Genomic DNA, 10,768 nt, shown 5'->3' with positions numbered 1-10,768 from the left:
GAGAGAGAGAGGAGGGAAGAGAAAAGGGGGAGACGGAGAGGCAGGCAGAGGGAAAGAGAGAGTATGTGGACTTCCGGGGAGCAGCCCCTGTGGGATTCTGCACACTGAACAATTCATCTTGAAGCTGGACAAAGGCGTCTGACCTGAAGGCTATGGGTTAACTGCTCTTTAAGGGCGGACGAGCCAGGTTTCTGTCCAACGTTTCTCTGCCCCCTGCCTGAGGGAGGGCAGCCAGAGTCAGAAGGCTGCTCTGAGTGTTTCCACAAGGATTTACAAGGAGCGGCTGTCGGGAGCAGAGGAGGGGGCAGCACTATGGTCCCGAGTCCCCAAGTGCCCAGTGCCATGGCAGCAAAACCAGAGCGACCAGTGCCCACCAATGGAACCCCTTCTATCCCCTGAAAAGTGGCCCAGGGCCAGGGTTTCTCTCAACACACCAGCATCATAAATGGCCAACTGTTTTCTAGGCGACTTTCAAGGAGAACTTGAATTACACTGAAATGAATTACATTTTCCAGTTCAAAATGCCTTGTTAGTATTTCCTCTGAGAGTGAAACATAAAATATATTTCAAGTGATTTAGGAAAAACACATTACCTTATGCTTGATTGATGGCAAAGTATCTACCAATTTCTGTAGCTCTTTATGATGTTTGCCTAGCTAAAGAAGCAATGAGAAAATATTAAAAACAATTGACATCTCACTTCTGAAACTATAAGAATGTGAATTAAATTTAATCACTTGGTTATATAAAAACGAACCAACCACATGACTTAAACTACACTTAAACTAGTAATTTAGAATGTTATAAATATCACTGAATTAAATTCAAGACAGAACGCATGAGTGGGCTGTTTGCTGATAGGGAAGGGGCCCCTGCTCCAACACTTAAGTGTCAGTTCTTAAATTGAAATTTAAGTTAATTAAAATTAAAAACAGTTCCATAGTCAAAATAGCCACATTTTAGGCGCTCAATTGCCACATGTGGCTTATAACCACTCTACTGAACTGTGCGATTTTATACCATTTGAAATATATTCATAACGATCTAGTATAATTTTAACCATTGTTTATTTTTACCCCAATATTCATAGAACTTAACACTGTAGCATGGTACCTTTTCATCCTGGAAGACTGTATACACATCACTTAAAGCTCGTACGACATTTTTACCTTTAAAAATACTCCTATCACAGCCAAACCATTTTCTTCCAGAGCTGCATCCTCAAAGGTTTCAAATTTCACTGCATTCCAATGTACCAAGTGCAGCTGAAACACCATGAAAAGATGCTTTGACACGTGACCACATAGGATCGCTCCAAAACAAACAGACAGCCTTATTTAACATATATTTTAACATGTTTCCTCACCCAAAATAAAGCCACTGGGAAAAGCATACAACGATATGATGTAAAATGAGATAGAAACAAAGAACAAGCAGAAGTGTATACGGCAACAGCAACTATTATTACTTTGGAATAGAGTGATTTATTTTAGGAGCAAAATAGAATATATATAGCAAAGTGAGTAACATTTCAGTGAGGAAGCAACATTTGTCCATTCCCATCCTGATATGCATGAAACACTCATATTGCAAATCCGCTTGCATCTAAAGGAGGGATGTTTATCTTGAGAGAAATAAATTCTCCCTATGGGAATTAGGCAAGAATTGAAGACACATTTCTTTAAGAGAGAACCACTTAAAATGCGTTTCTTTTTAAGGTAACATTTAAAAGTAAATTAGGGGGAAAGTTGTAAGAAAAAATTCAATTTACTTATATGCTCCTTATATTTCCCTGCAGATCATTCCTCATCCATCATTCATGACTGAATCATCACCAGCTTGCCAAGTGAGACCCTCACGGTCATGGTTGCCTCACCTCGCCTTGCCTGGCCTCCCTACCGCCCGCCCCCCACCTCGACCCCCTCCCCAAGATGACCCAGCCTTAAGTCCTGTTGCTTTTATTTCAGAAACACTTGCCAACCTTGCTCTTTTTCTCTATTTCGATTGTCGTTGCCTTCCTTTAGGTTCCCGCCCTCTGTCACTTTAATTAACTGGACCTGGTGGCCCTGCATTGTTGCCTGGATTTTTTTTTTTTTAATACCTACAGCACCTGGTCTTCCTAGGTGGTCTCCCACCCAAGTACTGACCAGGCCCGACCCTGCTTAGCTTTCGAGATCAGACGAGATCGGGCATGTTCAGGGTGGCATGGTCGTAGACTGCCTGGGTTTTTACTTTAAGCTACGATTTGAGCCTAGCCTAGAATTCTGGAAAAAAAAATACTATTTAGGAATCCTAAGGTTCACTTCTGCTATATTATTTGAGGTGAGGGCAGTTATCATTTTACATGTAATAACTGAAAATAACCTAATATGCCCCCAAGAGAACTATTTAGATTTATAGGAATCACCTGATTCTTTCTGACAATTTCTTAAAACCAGAAACTCAGAACTAGCCCCACTTCTCCACAGTTGTCACTGTTCCCAAGCTTCTCAACATACCTCTGCTGGGTAACATTTGCTGTCCACGGTATGCTCGGAGCCCCAGGCATCGATGGCCCCCCAGTGAAAATGGAACTGCTTCAGTCGGTAGTTATGTTCCAGGGGTCCTCCCTTGATCACTGAAATGGCATATCCAACAATTTAGAGGACAGTTTTTCACGCCGTGGATGATTGGAGGGAAAAGGCTAAATCTGTGGGCGGACCTTCTATATGAACTGTCTTAGATGGAGCACACTCTATTATATACAAGTGTTTCTAAACTTGATTCTCACACACTTAATACATGTGTGAGAGGAGAACCTGTACTTTGAATGACACCGAGATCTAACTACACTCCAGGCTACATGCAATTGTTAAAGGCCAATTTTTGACTTATTTTTATGTTCTATATTTACTGTGCCCAGGTATTTTTGTGGGTACAGTAAAATGCAAATTTCTTTCAACATATCATCTAATCCAATCTCATAAAACTTAAATATGGGGACAAAAGATATTCTCTTTCTTGTTTATGCACTGATACTTTGCTCTGCAATTTCTGAAGATACTAGTGTTTTTTTTCCATTGAGATGGAATAGGAAATTTACAAGTTAAAAATTATTCCTCATCTGTTTTTGGATGGAGTAAACAATGTGAGTCATCCACACACTTCACCACTGGCTTCACTGTGTTGGATAATAAATACCTTTTGTTTAGACTCAAGTTTTCTAGAACTAATGAAATCAATACATTGTAGTATGGGCAAAAGATTCACATACAAATTTTTTAAGTCACTTTTCCTGAGAGTTTGGGTGGTGCTGGTTTTTTGGTGTTTTGTTTTGTTTTGTTTTGTTTTTTGCTTGAATTCGCTAAAGCATATTAGTTCCTCATTTCTTCCATCTAATCCAACCCTGTAATGTCTGTCCATGGTTAAACAAATATAACACAAAAGCCATCCACCTCATCTATCTTAATGACCTTTAGAGTTTAGTGCATTCGATCCCAACAACCAAGTACCCTGGATATGTCATGCAATGGTCTGCTTTTGAAAATAATTTGCCTAACTTCCTCTTTAAAAGGAAGGAGTTTTTTAAGAGGTGAGTGAAGTCACCGATGACCACTTTTCTTCGGGGGACAGGGGAGGTGTAGAAAATACCACGCGATTCACTAAATTCATAGGATGGTACTAAAGTGTACTGATATAAAGATAAAATGTCTCCAACAGCCGCTCGAGTGAGTTTGGAAGAGGATCCTTTGCCAGAGAAGCCTTGAAATGAGACCCATTCGTGGTTGACACCTTGATCACAGCCTAGTGACAGACCCAGCTAAGCTGCACCCAGATTTCCCACTCCTCAGCGCGGGCCGCAGAACTCCCCGTGAATCGGCTCCTGCCAACATCAGGATTTCCTCGTCTGCCGCTTCCTTCTTGTATTAGTAACACCTAATACAAGCACCACACTGCCTCACACGCTCACCTCTGCATAGACAGCCTAGGTGTCACCTCCACCGGGAAGCCTTCTCCTACCAGACCCCACGGGCACACTTTCCTCCCAGTGTTAGGCGATCCACATTAGCATCGTCTCTTCAAGGGTCTGTCTGTCCAGCACACCGTGAGCCTCTGAAAGGCAGGACCATCCCTTCCTTTTTCTATTCTGAGCACCTGGCACAGTGCCTGACACTTAGGAGATCCTTAATGTAATGAGTCACTAAAGAAATAGACTGTAAAGTGTCTGTTGGGTTTGTTAGTTAGGCGGCGCAGATGTGTGAATGAGAGGGGCAGGTAATTGGCAAGAAACGGGGCAGAGAAGGGAGGCAGAAGACAGTGAATTAGCAGAGCAGTGGTAAGATATATCAAATAATTACATACTTATTTATTTGAAGTTGTTGATATTTTGTTCTTTTTGTACTCTAACATGAAACGGGATTAAACTTGTAAAAAATTAGATAATATAAAACACCTAGGATAGTGTCAGGCTTATGGTAGACATTCTCTGCAGTGTTCACTCTGCTTTTAACATGGAGGTGAGGGAGCTAGCAGAGAAATAGATGGTGAGGGGAAAGGTCACACACAGGTCCCGTACAAATAAAAGTAAATGCAGGAATGGGCATGAAGCCTTTTGGGGAGATGAAAATGCTCTAAAATTGGATCGTACTGATGGTCACACCACTCTGTAAATTTACTAAAAAGCATTATGTTGTTTCTTCCAAAAAAAAGTGGATGTAAGACGAAAAATAGGGAAGGAGAATTTAAAGTGTTTGTGAAAGCATTCTTAGTAAGTTCATTGTTGATGCCCCCTAAAAGTTAAAGTAAGTGAAGCCAGATAGGGCAGGAAGCATTCTCAGGAGATCAATGGGACTCATCTCTCCTCCTCTTTAATGCCTGGTGACATTGCTGAAGAGAGAAATTGTAGAGGAGGTGATAATTTTCAGGAATCATCCATGGGACTCAGCCCAGGCACAGTTCAGTGCCCTTCCCCCCAATATTTTGCATCCCTCACATACACTTATTAAAATCAACAGCTGCGTCCTATTCAGGGGAGCCAAATAACAAAACAATACCCAGCAGAGACCGGTGGTATGAGATGCTCACATACCTTCTCTTATTATCCTTTTAATTTCTGTAAGGCTGGTTACGATGTCCCCTCTTTCATTCCTGATTTTAGTAATTTGAGTCTTCTTTTATTTTTGTTCCCTTGGTCTACCTAGCTAAAGGCCTGTCAATTTTGTGGATCTTTCCCAAAGAACCAACTTTTGACTTCATTAATTTCTGCTCTTGATCACGACCTTCTGTTTGCTTTGGGTTTAGTTTGTTCCTTTCTTTCTCCTTTAAGGTAAAAGGCTAGGTTATTGATTTGAGAAATTTCTTCTTCTCCAATATGGGCATTTTCATCTATAAATTTCCCTCTGAGCACCGCTTTTGCTATATCCCATAAGGTTTGGTATGTTTCGATTTTGTCACATGCCTTCCCCAGCTCTTTTCCTTGCACACTTGATCCCTGGTTCTTTGCAAAGCGCGCTGTAGCCGCACTTCCTACTTTTATTTTGGGGGGAACTTTATAGACATTGATATTTATTAGATTCTTTTCTAGGATTAGAGTTGTTTCTTGCCTTTCTTCCTTTCTAGGATGTCATTGCTTTCTTTTCCTTTTTCTTTATTTTTTATGTTCATTCTTTCTTCCTCTTTGAATGCTATCGATTATTTTGCAACAGCATGGAGAAATAGAAGTGAAGAATAAGCAGGAGATAGGAGGCAGTCACTGAAATGTAGAAGGAGAAAGAGAGTTAGGTATTTGTTAAAGATTAATGGTATCTTAAAGAAAGTAATTGTTAAATCGTAATGAAAAGGGATTCTCTATTTTGGTCCTTCCTGACAAAACGAGTGGAGAATCAGCAACCTCTCTACAATTTTTCTTGCATATTTTATAAAAGGAGTGTGTCTGACTCTCCTAGGGAAGGTAAGATCAAAGAATTATTTAAGTAGTTGTATTTGGGGGTATCTAAAGAGCTCTTATAAGGAACATGTTGGTCATCTGTTTTCCATATGAGATTGCCCATGCAAATGGGTGGATAAGAATTCTTGTATCTATTGTTCAAAAGAGAAAACATGACTAAAAAATAAAATAAAAAGCTATTTGCCTTGAACGATCTTGGGATTAACTCACTTCATTAAGAAACCCATTAAACAACTTTCTAAGATTTCTAACTCAATGAAGCAATAATATATTGGCAACAGTCCCTAGACTGTCAAGGTCATTAGAAGACTGACTACTCTTTAGGACCCTCGGAAGAGAAGAAAGAAGGTTGCCAAGGACCCAGCTGGGATTGAGACTAATTAATTGAGAGGGTTGCTGTGCATCCAGAGTGAACGTATGAGAGCTGGCGTTCTCTAGATTGGGTCTGCCCACTAGTCCAGTTCTGGCAGGAATAACGGTAGAGCTCTACGGGAGACAAGCAGAGTTTGCTACATGCAAGATGGTCACGTGGAACACAGGACTTCAGCATGCCGTTTTCAAGATTTCTGAAATCCTTATACGAAATGTAATATTACAGGCTTCCAGTTGAGATGGGGACACACTCTAGGGTTTTAGAAAAATTAAGAAAGATACTGATAAATCTGGAGAAAAAGGAGTAATTTCTTCTTAGTTCGAGAAATGTAAATAAGATGTTCAGGGTTTGGGGGTCTTGTGATACCATGGAAGAGAAAGAAGAAAATGGGGGACAACATAGAGACACCTAAGCCTTTAAGGTCAGACGCGAATCCTTCCTGAATAACAGCAGAGAAGCATGTCAGAGAAAAGAGAATCAGAGAGAGATTAGATGAATGCCAGCAGAGGATCAGTCTGTTTGCAGTTGGGCCAGAGGGCTGTGTCTATCTGGGTATCACTAGGGAGATGCAAGGAAAACCAGGACACAGTTGAGAACCCTAGAGCCAGGATAAACACAGGAGTGAACACTTCCACTTCTGCGTTAAGTTCATTCACGAACACTTTCATGAACTCACTTCCTCATATTCATAAGAGGAAGTTCATTTTCTTTAGATCAGGGTTTCTCAATCTCAGCTTTATTGATATTTGAGGCTGGATAATTGTTTGCGGACGCTGTCCTGTCTATTGTCAGATCTTCAGCAACATTCCCGACCTTGACTCACTAGACGTTGGTCACGCTATCGCCCTCCAGTTGTGACGACATAAAATGCCTGCAGACGTTGCCAAGTGTCCCCAGTCCCTGGGAAGGAAGAGGTGGCAACATTGCCACTGGTTGATAACCCCTCCTTAAGCCTTAAAATACACTATTTCAAATAATAATTATTTCAGACTAATTAGGACTATTTGATACCATTAAATGTGGTTTGAAAAAGGGGAAAACAGAAAGAAAACCTGCATAGAATTAATCACATTCTGTTTTCAATACACACTAAAAGCTTCAGGCAAGCTTTAAATCATTCAGATTAGTTCATGTCTAGGTAGGCTAAAAAAAAAAAGAGAAGATGCAAAAGCAATATAATGTTTGAATTTTAAAATGTTTTTAAAATTCTGTTATTTTTTAAATGAGGTATCATTATTTAATGAACAAAATTAACAGAACGCAAGTTTCCATTTTCTGACATGCAACTATTCTTAACTACTTAAGACTGTAACCTCATGCAAACTCGAATATTCTTTTCGCCCCATTTCAAAGGTATTGAAATCTGATCAGTTAAATCTGATTAAACAGTATTACTACTTAATACAAAAGTGTCTCGTAAACTTATTGAGCAGGGAAAATCACTTTATATTCATAAACACATACAAAATAAATTTTGGACAAAGCTTTAATTTATTTCACACCTTATTTCTATATCAATTATGAATCTATACTTAGAGATAGGCATATTTATTAATAAAAAGTACTCTATACTAGTAGGAGAAAATGTGCATAAAAACTAGAAGGGGCTTTTTTCATACATTGAAAAAGTAAGTCCAATGAGTCCTGTTATTGTTAACGAAAGAGGTCCGCGCTGCCATAGAGGCAGCGTGATGTGGCCTGTGCCAACACAACAGTGTACCCTTAACTCAGATGAGCCTACAAGTCTGGTTCTCACCTGATTTATCTGTAGAATCTTCAAATTCCACGAGGAAAGAATACCCGTTATTCCAGACGTGGAGGCAGGTGGTCGGGTCGTAAGAGATGATGAGTGGTTTTAAGTCAGGATCAAAGACACTGTCCCTCCACCGGATGTTGATGGGTGATTGGCGCTCACCCCTTGGGACCAGGTCCATGCTCTCCCAGAGTGGGTGCACTAGGAGAAAGCACGTCAGGCCTGCCATCAGAATGTGCCCTATCCAGGATCACACACCAGGCTGTTCCATTTGCGGAAAGCCTGTGGACACTAATGATGACTAGAAGTCTCCGAACTTAGCCACTTAGGAGCTTCGTGGACTGACGAAAGCAGAGGACATGGACACACAGGTCAGAGAGCCCCTAGCAGAGGAGCAGCCTCTGCTGTCTTGTCAAACTAAAGCCTCCCAGTCGACTTTCTAATTTTGCCTAAACTAAGTGCGACCCAGTCCTGTGATGACAGGAAAACACGTGGAGATTAGCAACATGAGAAAATGGGTCTTCTCAAATGTCTTTTCTTTATTGATAATTTCTTGGGCCCCAACTGCCAAAGTAGTTTTAAACACAGAGAGAAATTAACGCAATTGTCAATAACGGACTTTTTTTTTAACAAAGGAAATGGGGGAAGAGGAGGAAGAATTTTTGAAAAGTGAACATTCAACCAAGCATTAAGGTTTTAGTTGTGCGGCTGGTAGAAATAAAGGCTTGCATAGCATGCATCCTATAATTTAGCTTACTATTTTGAAGATTTCTGGATTCCTTACACGCAATGTAATATTATAGGCTTCCAGTTGAGATGGGGGCACACTCTACGGTTTTGGAAAAATTAAGAAACATACTGATGAGTCTGGGAAGAAAAAGAATAATTTCTTCCAGTTTGAGATATGTAAGTAAGATGTTCAGGGCTTGGGGACCCTGTTGATGGGAAACAAGGTGGGCTGCCCCAAAATCTCTTTGGCATAAAGATTATTTTAGCCTGATTATTTTTAAGAAATGGCTGACACCCGAGAGGCTCTGAAAATTGAGAAGTTACCTTTTCTTAAGACATTTACATATATAATGGAAATCTCCATTTGTGAAGGTGTCTCCCTCTCCGCACCAGGAAGAGGACGACCAAGTCTCCAGAAACTCTCATAAATGGAGAAGGTGACTTCGATCTGCATAACAATCATCCTCTTGTTTACTGTGCTTTTCCTGATAACCTCCCCATAACTGACTCCCCTTCCCCAACATCTTCTTTTGTCTTTAGCTGAAGATGATATTGAAGGTGGTGGCTTGAGCCATTCCAGGGAGTTGCTCAGTTTTCTGGGTCTCTACTATGTACCCAGGAGGTATCCGTGTTATTAAACTTCTGTTTGTTTTTCCCCTGTTAATCTGTCTTTTATTATGGGGGAGGGGTTCAGCCTAGAACCTAAGGTAGAGGAAAAATTACTTTTCCTCCCCTACAGTGTCATACCATGACGAAGAGGAAAATGGGGGATGTAGAGACACTTAAGCCCTTAAGGAGAGGCCCAAACACTTCTAGAATCACAGCAGAGATGTCAGAGCAATGAGGACCAGAGGGAGATGAAATCCACTGGAGGGATTATATGGTCCCATATAAATATGCATGCTGAGTTCACTTCTTATGTAAGTGAGCTTTGAGGATTAGGCAGCATTGTGCAAAACCTGGGTAGAATATTAGCATTGCCAAGGAGTTTAAGAAATGAGAGAGAAACAGGCAGGTGTGATCATGTGATCGCAGATGTCTGGGGTAAACCTGCTTGCCTGATTGGAGAGGCTATGGGTGTGAGGTAAGGGTAGAGAGCCTTAGTATCAACTGGTTTGGTTTTCCTCATCAGTAAAATAAGCATTAAGTGCCTCCTCTGTGCCTGGTACCAAGTTCAGCCTGGGCCTGTAGAAAAAGTATAGGACTCAGGCCCTAAAGACCTGGAGTTGACACAGGCCCTTTGAGCAGATAAAGCAAATACACATTACATGAGGCATGGCTGGGTGCTAAACGGGGTGAGAGTGAATGCAGGATGAGTTCAGTAGAAGGAAAGGTAAGAGTGGCTGGAGAAAATGTCAAGACCGGAGTTTGGGAAGATGGAGTAGAGGCCGGAGCTAGGCTGGTGGTTGTGGGCAAGGCAAGGAAAAGATAAACCTGAAAGATTTTTAGAGAAAAATTAATGTGCTCAGTAGGGTAATATGAAATAGAGATTAAAAGGAGAGTGAAAGCTTCCCAGTGATGGTCTTTGTCATCTTCATTCAATCTGCAAGTGATTGAAAGCCAGCTCAGTTCTGGCTTGCAGAGCAGGGCGGAGGCAAATAATTACACGTTATATGTTAGGGGGAAGACAAATAATTTTCCCTCTACCCTTCTGAATTCTTGGCTAACCTCCTTTATGATAAAAGACAGACTAAACAAAGAAAAACATAAGTTTAATAATATGGATACCTCCTGCTTACATGGGAGAGACCAGGAAGACTGAGTAACTCCCTGAGATGGCCCAAGTCGCCAACTTGCCCAGACCGAACACTCTCAGACAGTCCTCACAAACTCTGGGAACTTACAGTCTAAATGTCCCTGTGCCACAATTGTTTCTTCATACACTTTTATGGAGAAGCTGCCGCGGTGCCCCTCAGCAGCTGAGCTACTGAGCGCTTGTCAATGAGAATAGATGACATGACATCCTGACACAGGTTACGTCACTCTT

At 41.0% G+C, this 10,768-nt stretch overlaps 1 protein-coding gene and 1 pseudogene across 1 annotated transcript in view; both read right to left on the bottom strand.

Moving 5' to 3' along the window:
- CA5B (carbonic anhydrase 5B) overlaps positions 1-10,768 on the bottom strand; it is a 30,721-nt gene that overhangs the window by 6,501 nt on the left and 13,452 nt on the right. Inside the window, exons 5-8 of the mRNA XM_011363044.2 lie at positions 8,056-8,253; positions 2,499-2,617; positions 1,170-1,265; positions 594-656 (exon numbers count right to left, since the gene is read on the bottom strand). Of these exons, the coding sequence (XP_011361346.1) occupies positions 594-656; positions 1,170-1,265; positions 2,499-2,617; positions 8,056-8,253 (476 nt within the window). The remainder of the gene's footprint in view (positions 1-593; positions 657-1,169; positions 1,266-2,498; positions 2,618-8,055; positions 8,254-10,768) is intronic.
- On the bottom strand, positions 2,099-2,217 carry LOC111741774 (annotated as a pseudogene).

This window comes from Pteropus vampyrus, unplaced genomic scaffold (genome assembly GCF_000151845.1).
Source record: "Pteropus vampyrus isolate Shadow unplaced genomic scaffold, Pvam_2.0 Scaffold81, whole genome shotgun sequence".
Lineage (NCBI taxonomy): Eukaryota > Metazoa > Chordata > Mammalia > Chiroptera > Pteropodidae > Pteropus > Pteropus vampyrus.
Note: the sequence above shows the minus strand (reverse complement) of the source record. Positions and strands in the feature narration are given on the sequence as shown.